The 18,444-nt window shown below is 50.0% G+C and overlaps 1 protein-coding gene across 4 annotated transcripts in view; it reads left to right on the top strand.

The window, feature by feature from the left end:
* Positions 1–16,157, top strand: part of TOR4A (torsin family 4 member A) — a 36,214-nt gene extending 20,057 nt beyond the window's left edge. For 2 of the 4 annotated variants that reach the window (XM_034752093.1, XM_034752091.1), the window contains one exon: positions 14,140–16,157. In XM_034752093.1, the coding sequence (XP_034607984.1) occupies positions 14,177–15,457 (1,281 nt within the window). In that variant the 5' untranslated portion in view covers positions 14,140–14,176 and the 3' untranslated portion in view covers positions 15,458–16,157. The other 2 variants (XM_034752092.1, XR_004643334.1) reach the window with 2 other exon arrangements.
* Positions 16,158–18,444: the final 2,287 nt, after the last annotated feature.

Raw genomic sequence — 18,444 nt, 5'->3', positions numbered from 1 at the left:
TACTCCTCCGGTGGAGGGAATCCCAGTTATTAGAAAGAGCCAGGTAATAGTAATGGGGGATTCAATCATTGGAAATATTGATAGCGGGGTTTGTGATGACCGGGAGAACTGCCTGGTGAATTGCCTGCTGGGTGCAAAGGTTGCAGACCTCTTGAGACAGCTGTATGTGTAGTGCTAGGGAGAAACTGGTGATTGTGGTACATGTAGGTACCAATGACATAGGAAAAGGTAGGAGAGAAGTCCTAGAGGCCAAATTTTGGTTGCTAAATAAGAGATTAAAATCCAGGACCTCCATGGCAGCATTCTCTGAAATGCTTCCAGTTCCACGCGCAGGCCAGTTAGACAGTCAGAACTGCAAGGTTTTAATGTGTGGACAAGACAATGGTGTTGGGAGGGGGGATTCAGGTTTCTTAGGAACTGGGGAGCCTTTGGGGAAAGGACGAGCCTATTCAGTAAGGTTGGGCTCCACCTTAAACCAAAATTTAACCAGATTTCTGGCATGTAAAATTAAAAAGGTCGTAGAGGAGTTTTTCAACTAAGGGCTGGGAGAAAGCTGACAGGGCGGAGGAGCACATGGTTCAGACAGACACAGCCTTTAGGGGAAGATTTATTAAAGGGGATAATCTATATCCTAGTAAAGAGGAGGGGATAGAAGTTGAAAAGTACAGGTAGAAACTGAAGAGAAACAGCCAAATTTGGTGGAACAATGATAATCAAAGGAACACAATAATACCAGGGTACAAAATACATAGGGATGACAGAGTAGGTTGTGCTGGTGCATTATATGTGAAAGAAAGCATGGAACCAAATATAGTAAACATTTTAAATGACTCAAACAGTATTATAGAATCTCTATGGATAGAAATTCCTTGCTTGAATAATAAGAGTCTAGCAGTAGGGAATATACTACCGACCACCTGACCAGGATGGTGACAGTGACTGTGAAATACTCATGGAGATTACAAAGGCTACAAAAACAGAAACCCTGGTAATAATGGGGGATTTCAACGATTCCCATGAACTGGGAACATGTCACCTCAGGATAGGATCTAGAGATACAATTTCTAGACACCATCAATCACTGCTTCTTGGAGCAGCTAGTCCTGGATCCCACAGGGGGAGAGGCAATTCTTGATTTAGTCCTAAGTGGAGCACAGGATCTGGTCTAAGAGCTGAACATGGTTGAACTGTTTGATAATAGTGACCATAATGTAATTAAATTTAACATCCTTGCAGGGAGGGAAATTCTGAAGAAATATACACCACAGTAGCATTTAACTTCAAAAATGGGAACTACAGAAACTTGAGGAAGCGAGTTAAATGGAACAGTCACAAGGGTGAAATCCTTTCAAGCTGCATGGAAACTATTTAAAAACACCAGAATAGAGGCTCAAACTGAATGTGTATCTCAAATAAAAAACAAACACATAGTAAGAGGACCAGAAAAATGCCACCGTGGCTAAACAGCAGAGTGCTAGAGGCAAAAAGGCATCCCTGGAAAACTGGAAGTTAAATCCTACTGAGGAAAATAGAAAGGAGCAAAAGCTTTGGCAAGTCGAGGGTAAAAGTATAATTAGGCAGACAAAAAAGAATGTGAAGAGCAACTAGCAAAAGACACAGAAACGATCAGCAATTTTTTTTTACAGCACATCAGAAGCAGGAAACCTGCCTAACAATCAGTGGGGCCACTGGATGATTGAGGTGCTAAAGAAGCACTGAAGGAAGACAAGGCCATTGCAGAGAAGCTAACACGATCCTTTGCATCAGTCTTCACTGCAGAGGATGTGAGGGAGATTCCCACACCTGAGCCATTCTCTTTAGGTGACAAATCGGAAGAACTGTTCCAGAATCAGGTGTCTATAGAGGAGGTTTTGGAACTTGTTGCCAGGGGATGTTGTGAAGACCAAAAGTATAACAGGGTTCAAAAGAGAATTCGGTAAGTCCATGGAAGATTGCTCTATTGATACATTGTATAGTGAGTTGTTTGACCACACTTTGGTTCATTATAAAATTTACTTCAGAGACCAAATAACCAGTGTCAGTCAGGGTTATTAACATGGCACAGGAAAAAGGTTCTCTATGGTTCCAGTGTCGGAGGAGCTGTCCTATGCAGTGATGTTATTTTCACCTTATGCAGAAGGTTTGCTCTCCAAAGTTACTGCCAAAGCCATAGTTTTATACCCTACATGTTTACCAGTAAAAGGTACCGTATACATCATTTTAAACTTGATTCAACCAATTAGCTTTGTATCTTGTTTTTCTGGTACCATGGTGTGCCGCTTATCTTTGTTCTGAACACAGCATGCACCATGACACACTCTTATCTTTGTTCTGGGTACATGCATTCCAGATACTAAGGGGCATGAAGACATTTCCTAGGCTTGTACAAATATAAATAGATTTGTGAGAGTAACACCCTTTCTGTTGCTATAAGAAAACAACTGTATGTCCTGATACTGACAATTTCCCTATCTACTGAAGCCAAAGCTTACCTCAGCTAATGCTAGGTGTTATGGGATACTTAGCGTATGTGAACAGGATTATAACAAAGGTACAGGCTAATTCATGCTATATGACTGCTATATTGACACTTAATATGTGTACTTAATGCTTAAAATATATAGAATAGAATATCAGCGTAGGAAGGGACCTCAGGAGGTCACCTAATCTAACCTGCTGCTCAAAGCAGGACCAATCCCCAGACAGATTTTTGCCCCAGATCCCTAAATGGCCCTCTCAAGGATTGAACTCACAACCCTGGGTTTAGTAGGCTAAAGCTCAAACCACTGAGTATCCCTCCCCTAGCCATCAGTTCATGCTAGCGAGTTTTGGAGGAGTTATTAAACCTCATGCTTCTTGCCTTAAACCAATCTCTAACTATGTGGGATTAGGAGGTGCCCTAAAGTGAGCAGAGAGATCATCCTCTATCCGACTAGTGCAAGATTCCTTACGCTTTCCTCTGGAATATCCGGTACTGCCACTGCTGGAGACAGGATCCATGGACCATGGGTCTGATGCAGTCCGGCATTCCTATGTGCTCAGTCTGGCTTCCCCTACTTGCCCCTTTCCCCTCAGGCTGTGTTCAGGGCAGGTAATTTTTAATGTGCTGTGGCAGCTGCCCCATTTCCCCACGCTCTGGTGTGCCAGGCAGGCCCAGGCCTGCCCTGCTGCTGTGCTTTCCGGATGGCTGCCTACCTGGAAGTGGATTCGGAGCACCAGGCTGCCGGGAACGTTGTGCAGCTGGAGCAGCAGCAGAGCTGAACTTGGAAGCATTTGTTCTTGTTTATTTTCCAATGCCTGTAGATGGAGGCAATAATGTTGCCTGTCTCTTGCCCCCACTCCCCGTTCGCACGCTGCTCTGCGTCATGGCTGCATCTCTCCCGTGAGGGGACACTGCTAGCGACAGGATATTTCTGACCTGCTTCCGAACAGCTTAGAGAACAGGAGTAAAACCTGTCTGCAGCCGCCAGCATGTGAATCCGCTGTCCATGCTGCAGAGAACGTGAGCAGGCCAGCAGCAAACACAGCTGCAGAATAGGATACAGATAAGGTCTCCGTGCAGCTGGGAGAAGGAAGCGCTGGAGATAGGGGCCACTCCCACTTGCCATTTCCTTTTTTCTCCCTGGCCAAGTCTTTTTAGACAGCTGTGTTGGTACTAAGGGGGACAGCCAGCGAGTCTGCGGCTACAGAGTCCCTTGCTTACCCTGCCTGGGTTGCTGCTGCTGCTCCATTGACTTGCAGGCAGGGACAAGGAGTGAAGTTCTCCCAGTGAGACCCAGAGAAAAAGCTCCCTCTAACTGTTCTCTTGCTCTCATGCTCCTCTCCCCACCCCTTCCTGCTCACTCTCGGAGTTGCCTTTTTCTTTTCCAAGGGCCCCCAACGAGTGCTCTCTGCCCAGGGCCAGCTGGGATCTTGCTCTCCCCAGACCGCTGCACTCACTGTGTGGGGCCACATTCTCCAACTTCGTCCCCGCAGGGCCACTTCCGCACCTTGCCAGGGCTGCCCCAGCACAGGGACCGAAACGGCAGCTTAACCACCAGAGGCTAAACTCTATGATTGTAACGGTGTCTTTGCACTGGGCTGCATTTCCTCCTGGGCTATTTCCTGATTTAGGGAGGAGATGCAGTGGGGCTAGGAGGCCCTGTGGCTGGCAGAGCTTTGCAGCATTTCAGTTCACTTGTAAACAGCTGGTCAGGAAACAAAGCTGGTGCCACCAGACCAGAATGTAAAGATGTTTGGCTCTCAGAGGGACGGGACACATCTAGCTGCTTGGAGGGTTCGGTCTGGCTGGGCAGCTGGGAGAGGGGCCAGGCTCTTGTCCCCGTTTGGTGGGAAAAGGGAGGATCTTCCTTGTTCAGTTGCGGGAGGGATAACTTTGTCTGATGGGTTTGGGGGAGCATCAGCCTCCCGCCCTGGTTCACTGGGCCCTGAGGGTCACTGTCCTACACCTACCAGCACCAGCTCTTACTCGCTCTCCCATCACCCCCGTCTTTGCCAACCATTTGGCTGACCTTCAGCCTTGACAAGACAGTCTGACTTTCCTCCACCCCCTCCTCTCCTGTTACCCCGTCTCCTCCGCCAATGACTCTGAGCATGTCTGCCTACGGTCCCCTCCAGCTGTCTCCTCAGCTCCGTCCATCCCCGCTACTGACTCCCCTTTCTTCTCTTCCCCTCTGCTCAGTCATGCTCCCCCACTCTCTTCCTGTGACTCCTTTTCCCCAAAAGTCCAAGCCAGCTCTAGTGTCCCCCATATGAGAAGAGCTGCTGTCAAAGGCGGTTCGTCTCGAACTCCCGCCTCCCCTCCCGCCTCTCTGTCACTCTAAGCTTGCCGAGGTAGCTATTGACAACTGCTGCCTATTATACTCTCCTCTCCTTCAGCCCTGGATGGCCTCCCATCTGGCTCTGCTCTCCCCAGCGTTCTGAGGCTGGCCTCACCCAGTCAGAACCCTGTGGGTTTGAGATTCTGCCACCCTGGAACCCGCTGCCGATTTCTTCTCATTCTAATCGTTGCTAATATTTGCATTAGTGTTTGCATTGCGTGAAAAATGCTGACTTTTCTTTGAAAAACCAAACATCCAAAAACTGCAAAAGCGTTGGCCAAAACCGGAGACTTTCCATCTGGAAAGATCAAAACATTTTACGTAGACCTTTTTGAGTGAACCAAACTATTCCGACATTCCCAAATCAAAATGGTGCATTTTGGCATTCCTAAAATCCCCCGGTGTAGACAGTCACATAGCTACTTTTCTAGTGTGAAGTCATAAACTACATTCCCTTCTCCATTGCTTTCACTAACAGAGAATTGAGCAGTTTTCTACATATGTTAATTTCTGAAACATTTCACTATCCTGCCTGTTGATAGGGTTGCCAACTTTGTAATATTTTAAAAATGGACACTCCAGCAGAAGTGCCCGAACCTTCCCTGTCCCACCTCTTCCCCCCTGAGGCCCCACCCCTTCTCCACCTCTTCCCCCTGAGGCCCTGCCTCTGCCCCACCTCTTTCCCAAGGCACCGCCCTCATTTGCTTCTTTTTTCCCCTGCTCCCATCACTTGCTGCTTTCCCCCCCGAACCTGGGTCAGGAGGGACTCACCTGCAGAGCCGGGGCTGGGAGCTGCAGCCGCCCAACGCAGGTAGGAGGCAGCCCTGGCTGAGTAGGGGCTAGCGTGGGTGATGATCCGGCGCCTCCCCGCCTGCAGTAACCAGACTTTGGGTGTCTGGTCAGTAGTACTGACCGGACACTGTCAGGTCCCCTTTTCGACTGAACTTTCTGGTTGAAAACCGGGCACCTGGCCACTTTACCTGTCGAAGGAGCCCATGTCCAAATGTACCTACGTATGGATGTTTGTTGTGCTAGGTGGCTTTGTTTGGCAGATATAGGGTGACAGAAAAATGCAAATGAGTAAAAATATTTCAAAGGAGCTGTTTTAAGGTAAAAACTGCAAGAGTCTAGAGCCAGATTCACAAAGGTGTTTAGGCACCAAAAGAGGCAGATAGGTGCCTAGTGGGATTTTCAAAAGCACCTAACTCCCATTGACTTTCCCTGGCCTGTTTGTTTAGTCAGCTGTCTGTTATGTCTTGTTTTGAAATTGTAGCCGCTGGGAGGCAGGGCCTGACGTTTACCACACATTTGTCTAGTGCCTCATTCAATGAAATGACTGAGGCGGTAGGGCACGACACCGATATTAATAGAAAATCTCCATAATGTATTGTCGGTGCAGTTCCATTGGGGATTGTAATGGAGGCGCTGCAGCGGCGGTAGAGCTCATGCAGTTTTCTCACAGTGTCTAATTCAACTTCTCTGACGTAGAGTATGGCGAGCTGGCATAGTTTAAAAACTCTTGAGTGACAGAACTTCTGTTGTCACTTTGACCACAGAGCTCCTCTGGTAGGAGATTCCTGGCCTGCTTTGCGTTCTTATGACTGCAGTTTTCTGTGCAGAGCATGTTTCAAAGTGAAGATTGATTGCAGGGTGGTTGGTTTTGCTTGCTAAGCTCATTATTTATTAGTGAATTCAGTACAACGTTGGGTAAAATTTTATTGAAATGTTGAGTTTTGACATTAAAACCAATTAAGTAGTGAAGTATAAGAACAAACTATCTGTAGCAATGCTGGGTAATTTGTACTGAGTAACTGACTTATTTAGTGTTAGTTTTTACTATTAATGTCTATTCTAGAATAATTTGGGAATTATTATCGATTGTGTTTATGACGGTAGTACCGATGGGCGACCCCAGAATGGGGTCCCATTGTGCTAGTGTCATTTTCACCCTCATGGCAAATCCCAAATGGGACATAGAATCCTTGAGCTCAAGCACCCCCAGATCAATCTCTGTGCTGTACAAATACAGAGTAGTAAACAGTCTCTGCCCTGAAGAGCCTACAGTCTAAATAGACCAGACAGACACAGGGCAGGGAAAGGGGTAGAACACACCAGCAGATGGCATGGTAGAGCCATGACTTTTTTGTGGGGAGTGTTAATTAGGAGGGGATCAACTACATGAAGGGAAGGAGTGGGAGAGGGACAGGTGTGGATTAGTGGAGCTGAGGTGGAGAGGAGGGTTGGAGCAAACAGCCAATCAGCACAGGACCCAGAAAAGCCAGTCAAAACCAACGTACTAAGACAATAATGCAAAGGATCAGAAATTCAGAATCTAACTCAGAATATTTCATTACTTCATCTTGTGTCTACCTTACTTACGGAATGGACACGCTCTTTGACCAATCATCAGAAACTAAATTTCTTCCTTCCTCCTTTTGCCCCGTCCCACCACTGCATGTACCATTTGACTCAGGGCCACAGCCGCACCGTGAAGGGGGAGGGCTTGGAGAGCTCAGTTTGTAAGAACAGGATTTACATAGGGTGACTATATTTCCCCAAAGGAAAACGGGACACCGTGTGGGGCAAGCCCAAGCCCCCCTTCCTCCTTGTGCGGGGCTGGCATCGCTGCTCTCCTGACTTCCTGCTACTGACTCCCTGCCTGCTCTTCAGTCCGAGCCCTGCTCCCCCCAGCTGATCAAGTTGGCAAGAGCAAATGAGACAAATGCACACTTTTGCGAAAAAAGTCAGGACGGCCGGGACAGGGCTTAAAAAAGGGACTGTCCCGGCCAAAATGGGACATATGGTCACCCTAGATTTACAGCTTTGCAACCATGCTGAACTGAGCAGACCGGAAGCAGCACTCAGGGTTTCCCAGGAGAGCTTGGGTGCTGTCTGCATTCATGCTCTAGGCTCCTCCTAGTCCAGCAGTCACCCAAACACACCGCACACAGGACACCTGCCTCAAAACCTGCAGTTCCTACCGTTACAGACAGCGTGGTAAAGTACAGTCAACATTAGATAGATCAAACCATTACTGCTGGGCAGTACAGTTACCTGGCAAATCAGCATCAAATGGGGGCAGTGGGAGAGAAACATTCACCTTGGCTCTGAGCGTGTTGGCATCAAACAGCTCCATCAACTGCACCCCAGACACGCCCACAGCTTCACCCTAACGCTCTTAGGAAGAGAACATTTCCCCCAGCCCGTACAATTAACTTTGTGATTCCCCAGATGTGAGGCAGGAGCAGAAACCATTTCTTTATGCAAGAGAAGCATATTGCATCCAAGTCAGGTCTACCTCTGGCTCCATGAAAATCTCCCTCTCTAGGATGCTGACATCTGGTTATGGACCATGGCCTGCAAATGCACACAAGCCGCACGTCCAGCACTACTGCCGTTACCACTGGCCATGGCATACTCCTCTTAACTCAGCCAGCCAGGGAGACCGATAAGGGCGGTGCCAGGTCTCTGCTAACAGAAAGTGCAAAAGTGTATGGGACACAGTGACACAGGATGGCAGACTAATGGTGAGATCCAAGGCCCAGCACCTCCAGGCAGTGCGATCCGCTCTTCACCCCCTCTCAAGGCTTGACAGGGGGCCATGCTGTGGAGGGCTGGGGGCTCTCCGGGCTCTCCCCGTACCATTGAGTTCCTGGTGAAACACAGCAAGACAGTCTGAGATTCTCTGGCTGGAGCCTTAGTGATGGAGCTTGTCCCCTCCCCCACAGGCTTGCTCACGGGGGGCCATCCAAACCCAAAGCTTGTGAGATGGGGAGGAATGAGTGAAACTGAGCTGAAAGGTCCCTATGCCCGCGCAGGGATGCCTCCATGTCCAGGCATTTCTAGGAGCCTGCGCACGCCCCTCTGCCCAATAGGATCTTTCCGGACCATTTAACTTTCACTTCCTGGCTTGTCCCATGGCGTTTCCCTGGTTACTCATGGGCATCTGAGCTAACGGGTTCTGCTACTTCTGGAAAAGTCCTAACGGTGACATTATCCAACACAAGTTCCATAGACTCCCTTTCATGGTACTAAATATTCAGTGTTGCCAACTCTTGTGATTTTGTCCTGAGTCTCACGGTAATTATTGTTTCCTTAAACCCCCGCTCCTGGAGTCAAGTGGGACATGCAATTATTTCAGCCTTCAGTCTTATAGAAAAAGTTAGTTTCCAGCCCTCCTGGATGTGCAGAAAGCTTCAAAATGTGACCCTGGCGCACCCTAAAGGCTCAGAAAGGCATTTAAAAAGAACACCGTTATTTGTACATAATCTCCATGATTTTAAAGCCAGTCTCATGATTTTTGGTAGACCTAACTCATGATTGTTGAACGTTTGGGGTTGGCAATGTAAGTGCCTCCTACAGGTCTGTGTGACATGGTTCCTCAAACTCCCTGCGTGCACAGAGTTTGCTGGATCTCAGCTGTAGTGATGAAGGGCTAACAAAGTTAGCGTTACAGTGACATAGCTAACAATCAGAACTATCCAGGGAATAATTAGGAACTCTCAACTATTCGAAAAGCAGAGTACTCCACTCAGAAGGAAGTGGGGGAGAATGAATTCGCTCCCCTGGCTTGCTTAAGCCATATTTAACCGGTGTGATGTCTAGGTCTGAAGAAAGTAGAGGAGTAATTGGAGCAAGGCCAGCTGGAGGCTAATTTCCCTGGAAGCAGAGAACTGGGCAGAATTACTCATTGCTTACTGTCCCTACGTGCAGTTTTGTTGTCTTGTCTTTTAATTTGTTTTGTGGTGAATGACTCATGATTTACTCTCACGATAGCGAAACAAAAACCCGCGTGAATAAATCGTTTACCAAGAGGTGGCTTAGATGTTTCCGGCTTCCACAAACGAAACGGAAAGACGGCAAAAAGCAAACGTACTCTCTGCCCTGGCAAAGAGCTCGGGGGGGACCAGCAGGATGCGTGGGAGGGCGATGCGTAATGGAGACTCTTTGCCACCATTCATTGGCCTCTGGGGGCTGTGTCTACAAGGTCATCACAATTGGCACTAACTGGCCCCTTTTGTGGCAGCCTCAGCTTAGGCCAGGAAATGCCAAGGGGGTGGAGAATTAAATACCCTCTCCCCGTGGAGTTGCTTCCTCGGGTGCATGGTCGGGGAAGGGGGAAGAAACGTCTGTGGCTCGGTGGGTGAAGGGGTCAGAGGAGGAGGGGTAGCCCCTGGCCACCCGCTACTTGGGCCAAGGTTCTCTTGGCCGATCTGCCCAGTCTCCTCGCTCTGCCCCCCTCGGGGTCCGTCTTCCCTTCTAGGGTTCTGCTCCTCACTCCGCCGCTTCCCGTGGGGCGCCCCTGCCCCCCTTCCCCTGGCTGCTGCTCCTGCCGTTCACCCCAGGACACCCCCTGGCGGTTCGCCTGCTCCCCTGCACACGCTGCGGCTGCTGCTCCTCCCCCAGGGGCGCCCCGCAGCAATTCTCCACCCCAGCAGTGGTCCCAGCCAGGCCGCTCCCCAGCCCTTCAGGTGCGTCTGCCGCCCCTGCGCTGAACTGGGCTCCAGGGCTCCCCCAGGGGGACCAGGCCAAGGATGGAAATGCCCAGGTGAGGCCAGCGCTCGGGCTGCTGGTGCTGTTAGGCCCCACGGGGTGGGCAGGAGCTGAGCTGGGGAAGGCGGGGGAGGCTGGCAGCATGGCAATGCCCGCAGCGGGAGCTGGTTGGGCTGCAGGGACAGGCGGACAGTGGCCCAGGCAGTCGCCATGCAACCTCTGTCTGTGCCACCCCACCAGGCTCTCCTGTGGCACTGCCCCCTGGCTGCGAGCCCTTCACAGGAGAGCTTCAGCAAAGTGCAGGAGCTCCCCGCCGTGCCTGGCTGCTGGCTCTGCGCTGCCCCGCGAGCTCACTGCTGTCCTGTGTGTGCCACTGGAAAGCACTGGCCACTAGGTGGCGCAGCCGGGCAGCATTTTCCCAGGCCCTGCTGCTTTCCCACAGGTGCACCTGTGCTAGGTCCTGGGAGTGAGTGACCTGCAGGGGAGCAGCGGGTGCAGCGCCTGGCTGGGGGCGAGTGGCCTGCAGCCTGCCCGGGCAAGGCTCACGTCACAGGTGAAGCTAAGCCCCGTGTGTTTTATCTGTGCTGAGGGCGCAGGGCTCAGGCAGGGCCTTGGAGGCGAAGGCCAGGGGTGGGGAGCAGATTATGATGAAACGTCCCAGCAAAGCCCTTGTCTCCTGGGGGCGTTTTGAGGCCTGTGGCTCTCATATCTCGGCTGTTTCTCAGCGGAGGCAGCTGCACTTTACCTAGCTGCATTCCCGCCATAGTACCTGGGGGAGGTTAGGCCTCACGCCCGGACCGAGCAAACGGGGATTGGTGTAGCGTGGCTGCTGTACTCTCATCCCAGCGGTGGTTGCATGTCAGTGGTGGGTGAAGGAGTCCCAGCAGCTTGGGAATCCTGCAGGGTGAAAGGTGATCCCTTGAATTCGATGTACGGTACAAGTGATGCCTCTCAGAGTTCAATAAGAGCCACCCCCACTGGCTGCCTATTAGCTGGGGAATGATGCCCTGTCTCCATTTGTCATTCCTGTCCATTCCTGATCCACGGGCAGGTCGCTTGTAGGGCAATGCTGGCTCTGGCTCTCCCTCGGTCAGGTGAGGAGTTTCCTAGTTGCTTTTTGCTCGGACGTCTTTTCAGTTCCTGAGAGTTTGTTATTTACCACGCCCCCAGTTTTTGTGTCATCTGCAAACGTTATCAGTGATCACTTTATGTTTTCTTCCAGGGCATTGAGAAAAATGTTAAATAGCGTAGGGCCAAGAACCGATTCCTGCGAGATCCCACTAGACTTGATGATGATTGCCACTTTACAATTACATCTTGAGACTTATCAGTTAGCCAGTTTTTAATCCATTTAATGGGGTTAATTTTATCTCATTCTAATCTATTAATCAAAGTGTCAAGTATCATGTGGTGCCAAGTCAAGTGCCTTACAGAAGTCTAAGTGTATTACATCAACACCATTACCTTTATAAACTAATGTCGTAATCTTATCAAAAAAAGATAGAAGGTTAGTTTGACAGGATCTGTTTTCCACAATCCCATGTTCATTGGCATTAATTATATTATGCTCTTTGAATTGTTAATATTTTTTGAGTCCCATACCAGCTGCTCCATTAGTTTGTCCAGGATCGATGTCAGGCTGACAGGCCTGTAATTACCTGAATCATCCCATTTACCTTTTAAAATATTTGCACGTTAGCTTTCTTCCAGTCTTCTGGAACCTACCTGGTGTTCCCAGACATATAGAAAATCCACTTTAACAGTCCAGAGAGCTCCTTCGCCAACTCTTTACAAATTCTTGGATATAAATTTTCTGGACCTACTCATTTAAAAATTAAAAAACCTCTGTTTTTGTAACTCCTGTTTAACATCCTCCATTACTGCTGGATAGGAAAGTGTCTCACTGTGGGGAGGTCTCTGGATAGTCCAGGGCAGGGATCTGGGCAGTGTAACTTGTTGCTGTGTTTGGTTTGATCTTCCCAGTGACTCATATATTGGTGTTTTAGGTTCTGGTCTAATGTTACGAGTTAATATCCCGAGCTATCTGCAGTGCACAACGACAAGTTTTATTGATCCTACAACACCCAGGATCTGTGCTACTTATTGCTGAGTACCATCTACTGGCACCTTATCTGTCAACTAGCTTTCACAGCTCCAGCATTTATAAGCTTCTCTCTGTGTGTATGTCCAACAGCTTCTATGTGTGCGTGTGGCTGCACGCACACGCATGTGGGTTCGTACATCTAGACGTTTCTCCCTTTCAGTGTGTGAAGTATGTTTGCTTGTGTATGTCCTGCGTTTTCTTTCTGTGTGTGTGTAAGAGGGCGAGACTCACCTCTGCGGCACCTCCTGCTGGTCACTTCTGGGAATTAGCTCTTCCAGCATCCTGGAGCGCCCCCTGCAGGCTGGTGATCCACCTGTCCTCTGGCCCCGTGTCTCTCCCAGACCCCGGTGCCCTTGTATCTGGGGTGCTGCCCCCTGGCAGTACACCCCTCAGTACTAGGGTCTCCCCTCCCTGGGGAACCCCCACCCACTATCCCTACCTCACCTCAGCACTAGGCCACTGCCAGTCACCAACTAGCCCCCGCTCCCTGGGGCAGACTGCAGTATAGGCCACTCATCACGGGCAAGGCTGGGTTTGGACCTGCTGCCTTGGCCTACCCATGGGCTGCCCTCTGCAACCCCCAGTACCCCTTGGCCTTCCGCTAGGCCGCAGCCTGGGGCTTTCCAGGCTGGAGCTCCCCAGCCCTGCTCCATTCAGGTACGCTATCCCTAGCTCCCTGCAGCCAGGCCCTTCTCTCTCTGCACTCTTAAGCTCCTGGCTCCCAGCCTCTTATACAGGCCAGCTGGGGCCTGATTGGGGCGTGGCCCAGCTGCAGCTGCTTCCCCATCAGCCCAGCTTTTAGAGCTGCAGCCCTCGGCAGGGCTGCTTTCAAGCCCTGCCAGGCAGGGGCGGGGGTCCACCCCGCTACAGTGTGTGTGTGGTTGTATCTAGCCGGGGAACGGTGGATTTAAGGCTGGGACTCAGGTGATCTGGACACAACTGGTCGTTCTACCACAGATTTCCTGTGTGACCTTGGGTGAGTTACACGGAGTCCAGTTTTCAAGTGCTCAGCATCTACCACTGGAGCCAAGTTTTCAGAACAGCTCAGCACCCAGCATGCTCAGGTCTTCTGAAAATCTGGCCCTTTACTTCAGTTGCTAAAGGGGCAGTGAGCTCTTCTGTAAAACTGGCCCTGATAGCGGGTGCTGAGCTCTTTGCAAACTATGGTCCTTAATCTCTCTGGGCCTCCGTTCCCCATCCGTACAATGGGGATAGTAGCACTTCCCTACTCGCAGGGTGTTGCGAGGACAAGTTCAGTAATGTCTGATGGGTGCTCAGAGTGATGGGGGCCATAAAATTACCTGGATTGATACACAGCCCCTGAGTGGGTGCACCTCTAACAGCTTCTCTCTCTCAATATCCAGAGTATTTAAGGCCAGACGGGACTATTAGTCCATCTAGCCTGAACTCAACAGCCGTAGAATTTCACCCTGTTGCCTCTGTATTGAGCCCTTGTGTGTGGCTAAAGCATCTTCGTGAAAGAGATGGAGAATCCACCACTGCCCTTGGTGGATTGTTCCAGTGGTTAATCACCCACACTGCTAAACATCTGTGCCTTCTTTCTAATTTGAATTTGTTTGGTTTTAACTTCCTGCCATTGGTTCTTGTTCTGCCTTGCTCTGCTAGATAAAAGAGCCTGGTATTTTCTACACGGGGAGGTATGATCAAGTTACCTCTTGCTCTTCTATACATTTATTTTCGCACTGTCTTTGTGTTTTTTAGAGAAGACACTTTGAATGGTTTATGAGAAGAAAGCAAGATGGACGGAAGTCAGCCCCGCACCGAGACTCCCACGGCTCCCAAGAAGATCTCTCTGCTTTCCTCTCCCATGCGGGCAGTCATCCGTCTGCGACGAAAAGTCCAGTTCCTGAAGAAAAGCCGCCTGCATCTGAACCTTCCCAGAGAACAATCTCCAGAGCTGGTCCAAACTAGGCTTCTTCAAAGGCAGATTTCCTTGAGCCGAACAAACCTGTGTAACCCTTCGATGGCCCTCTTTAATCAAGCCACCTTTGACAGTTCTCAGTACTTCACCTTTGACACCACTGTGGACCATTCAGTGGTGAATAAATACAAACGGAAGAAGTCCCGCAGGAAGTCCAGGGTGGTGTTGTATCCAGAAAGCTCCAAAAAGTACCTTCCAACAGAGCAAAAGAGTAAAGCAAAGCGCTGCCTTCTCTTGCTCATTGGCATCATCTGCTTCCAAATACTAAATGCTATCGAGAATCTGGATGACAACCTTCAGAAGTACGACCTAGATGGGCTGGAGAAAACCATGCACCGGGAAGTATTTGGGCAGAAGGTGGCTGTGGACAGAATTATGGAATTGTTGAAAGAATACCTAGCCACCCATATACACAACAAGCCATTAGTGATCTCCTTCAATGGCCCACCTGGGGTTGGAAAGAGCCATGTTGGATGGCTGCTGGCTAAACACTTCCGTTCAGTCATGGACAATGACTTTGTGCTTCAGTACTTTGTGATGCACCACTGTCCAAACAAGGAGGCTACTCCTGCTTGCCAATCGGATTTGTCTGAAAAGATTTCCGAGATGGTCACCAGAGCAGAAATAGAAGAGAAGATACCATTGTTTATTCTGGATGAGGTTGAGCTCATGTCTCCAGTCCTGCTGGATACGCTCAGCAGATTCTTCCAACCGAACCAGACCAACGAGTTCCTCAATGCCATCTACGTTCTAATAAGCAACGTAGGGGGCAGTGAAATCACAACGTTTGCCCTCCAGAATGTTTCCAGTGACCTTCTGCACCAGCAAAGACAAACAGAAGAACTGCTGTACATTATCCAGCCTGTTCTGACCCACTTCCACCCTCTTTGGAAGTCTGCTGACATCATCCCATTTGGTCTGCTGGAGAAGAGTCATGTCATAAACTGCATCTTGGAGGAGATGATGCGGGAAGGGCTGTACCCCGATCAGAGCCATATTGAGAATTTAGCTAGCCAGCTCGGCTATTACACTACAGGAGGCAGGGAGTACGCCATAACGGGCTGCAAGCAGGTCGGAGCCAAAGTCAATCTACTGTAGCAGCAACCATAAAGAAGAGGCCAAATCCTGTTCTCGGCACTTTGCACTCAATGGAGATAGCCTGGCTGTCCACTGGCGTGACTGACAGCAGATTTTGGCCCAAGATGCATTTCTTCAAGAGGACAGATACGAAGCTGTCCCAGTGACCACGTGATAAGAGGGTTCCAGGAGGCAGAACAGCAGCTGTCACCTCTTCTAAGATGAGCTCTGTTCTCCTATTGATTTATCGGACTTGAGTCACTGAACTCCCACTGTCCTGTTGACTAAGGCCAGGATCTCTCGCTGAGGATATGTCTGCAAAGCAATGTAAGGCCGGGTCTGAGCCCGGGCACAAGCCAACCCCCCTTGTGTCCACCCTGTAAATGTGCTAGCCTAGGGCTCCAGATCCAAGCCTGCAGGGCTGGAAGCTCCGAGCCCTACTGCTTTCCTGTGTGTACTTGGCCCCAGCCTGATTTGGGTCCGGAAGTCCTCTGGATGTATCCCAGAGTTCCCGGTGGCAGAGGAGCAACGCTGCAGGCAGCCAGCACAGCAGCTGGAAGTGCCATTACTGCCTGGCAGAGCACGTTCCCTGTTCCTGCTCCTCTCACAGTAGCTGCTCCTGCTCCGGCTCCTCCTCGCTGCTGCGTGCAGGGGCGGCTCCAGGCACCAGCGCACCAAACACGTGCCTGGGGTGGGAAGCCACGGGGGGCGGTCTGCCGGTCGCCGTGAGGGCAGCAGTCAGGCTACCTTCGGCGGCTTGCCTGCAGGAGGTCCACCAGTCCCGCGGTTTCGGCGGCAATTCGGCGGCAGGTACGCCGAAGGCGCAGGACAGGTGGACCGCCCACAGGCACGCCGCCAAATCCGCGTCCCAGCGGACCTCCCGCAGGCGCGCCGCCGAAAGCCGCCTGACTGCCGTGCTTGGGGCGGCAAAACACATAGAGCCGCCCCTGGCTGCGCGGAGTTTGCCGGAGCAGGGAGCAAAGCTGACAGGTGGGAGGTGGCTCCTGGGGATCATCCCTCCGCTGGTTGTGCTGAGCCAGAAGCTCTGCCACTCTGCTCTCCGTGCCTTGCTCCTGGGCCCACCCTGGGGCTGTGTGTGCAGGGGCACCGGGCAGTGTGCACGGTCAGGGTGGGGAGTAGGAGCCAGCCCCCAAAACTTCCCCACAGCCTCCTGGGGATCCCTTAGCCCTGCCTCCCGGGGGGCGTCAGGAGCCGGGATAAGGAGATTTCTGTGAGGTGCAGGAGCATGCTTCACCCCAAGCCCTGGCCATGCACTTTACCGCTCCGCAGCCAGCAGCAGCCAGGCGGGGTGTGTGTGTGTGTGTGTTTCCTCTGATACCTTCATTAGGTTGAACTTCTGTGCACTGCAGTGTGGCTGCCAGAGCCCTAGGTTTGAGCACGGGTCAGAAAATCCTTAACCTAGGGTTAAAATGCAACTTAGACAATCAAGCCCAGGGTTCCCTGACACAGGTCAGCTGACTCGAGACCCACTAACCCGAGGCTTACATTGCTGTGTAGACAGCCTCCAGTCGTATTGCGACCTCTTTTGTGTCCCTCATACACATGTACCCAGCAGTTTATTCATTGGCGATGTCTCAGCAAGTCTAGGAGATGAGAATAAATCCCCCAGTATATGTACACGGCAGAAGTGATTTAATGTGGGGGAGATGGAGAGACATTTGGGGTGACACTCATCAGCATGCTTAGCTAGGTCTCTGTCTTCAGACTCGGAATCTGCAATCTCTGCCTTTCCAGGGTCTGGCTGGACCTGCGATAAAGGCTAACTGGCTTAAGATCAGTCTAGCCAAGCTAGAGATGATGCTGGCAAGTAAGGGAAACATTTGGAATAGCTGATGCAGACTGTGACTGTTACCCACCGACCCTTGGTGTCAGAATTATGCATTCTTGGGTTCTTTTTCTCCACGGCTGCTCTTGGATGCCCTGGCATCAGCAGTCTCCTGGAATATGTTCTACCATCTCTGGTTGCCTTAGAAGTTGTAGCCTGATGCAGACTGTGCCTTTGTCACTTCCCGGCTAGATTCCTGCAATGCACTTTTCTTGAGACTATCCTTGAAGACCACTCGGAAGCATCAGAGAATGCAGCTGCCTGCTTGTTAAGGTCTTCTTCATGTGGCCTTTGGTATAAACTCTGCTTCTTGTTTTGTTTCTGAGTACAATTCACAGCACTGATTATCTAGAGAGTCCTTACATGGGAATGCACAGGTGCAAGGTAATGTGCATTTTCAACACTTTGTGCACATTGCTGGGTTCGAAAACTACGCTAGAACAGGCCCTGGGCATCGTGTGAACAGCTCTGTGAAACCCAGACTCACTGGGCAGCAGCTGACAGAAACAAAAATATCAAGTTGCAGGAGGAATAGGAGAGGAAACAGCACTGAAAAATATGATAATACCATTGTTATGGAGTGACAGTCACCTCTCTACTGTTAAAGGTTGCAACCAGCTTCCATTATAAAGCCCTGTTCTAGTCCTGCTGTAACCCTAGCTTGGAAATCTGGTACATGCAAAGTTTCAACGAAATGTATACAACTGTATACAGGTCTTTATAATATTCCCCCAATTAGAAATACAGTCTGTTGTCTAAGCTTTCTGCGTCTCCGTCTAGCTCAAAATCAGTTTGTTGTCTTCACACTTTCTGTACAGTTAACTCTCCTTGAACATTCATGTGCAGTGGAAGAATTGATGAAAATAATATGTAATTAAGCAAAGGTGTTGGTGGCTTTTTTATAGGCCCAATCCTGTTTGCATTGACTTCATTAGAATTATGTGAATAATGGATTTTTTTTTAGTGGACATTCTGAAATATATATCAAAATTTGGTCTGGATCCATTTTTTAAAAAAAATTCTAAGTAAATTTCAAAAAGAAAAGTCATTTTGAATCAAACCCCCAAAATATTTCATCTGGAAAATGTCAAAACAAAATGTGGACTTTTCCAAAACAGTTTAGTCAATTTGACACAAATTCACAAAAGGTTTCAGTTGATGC

Source organism: Trachemys scripta, chromosome 17 (genome assembly GCF_013100865.1).
Source record: "Trachemys scripta elegans isolate TJP31775 chromosome 17, CAS_Tse_1.0, whole genome shotgun sequence".
Lineage (NCBI taxonomy): Eukaryota > Metazoa > Chordata > Testudines > Emydidae > Trachemys > Trachemys scripta.
Note: the sequence above shows the minus strand (reverse complement) of the source record. Positions and strands in the feature narration are given on the sequence as shown.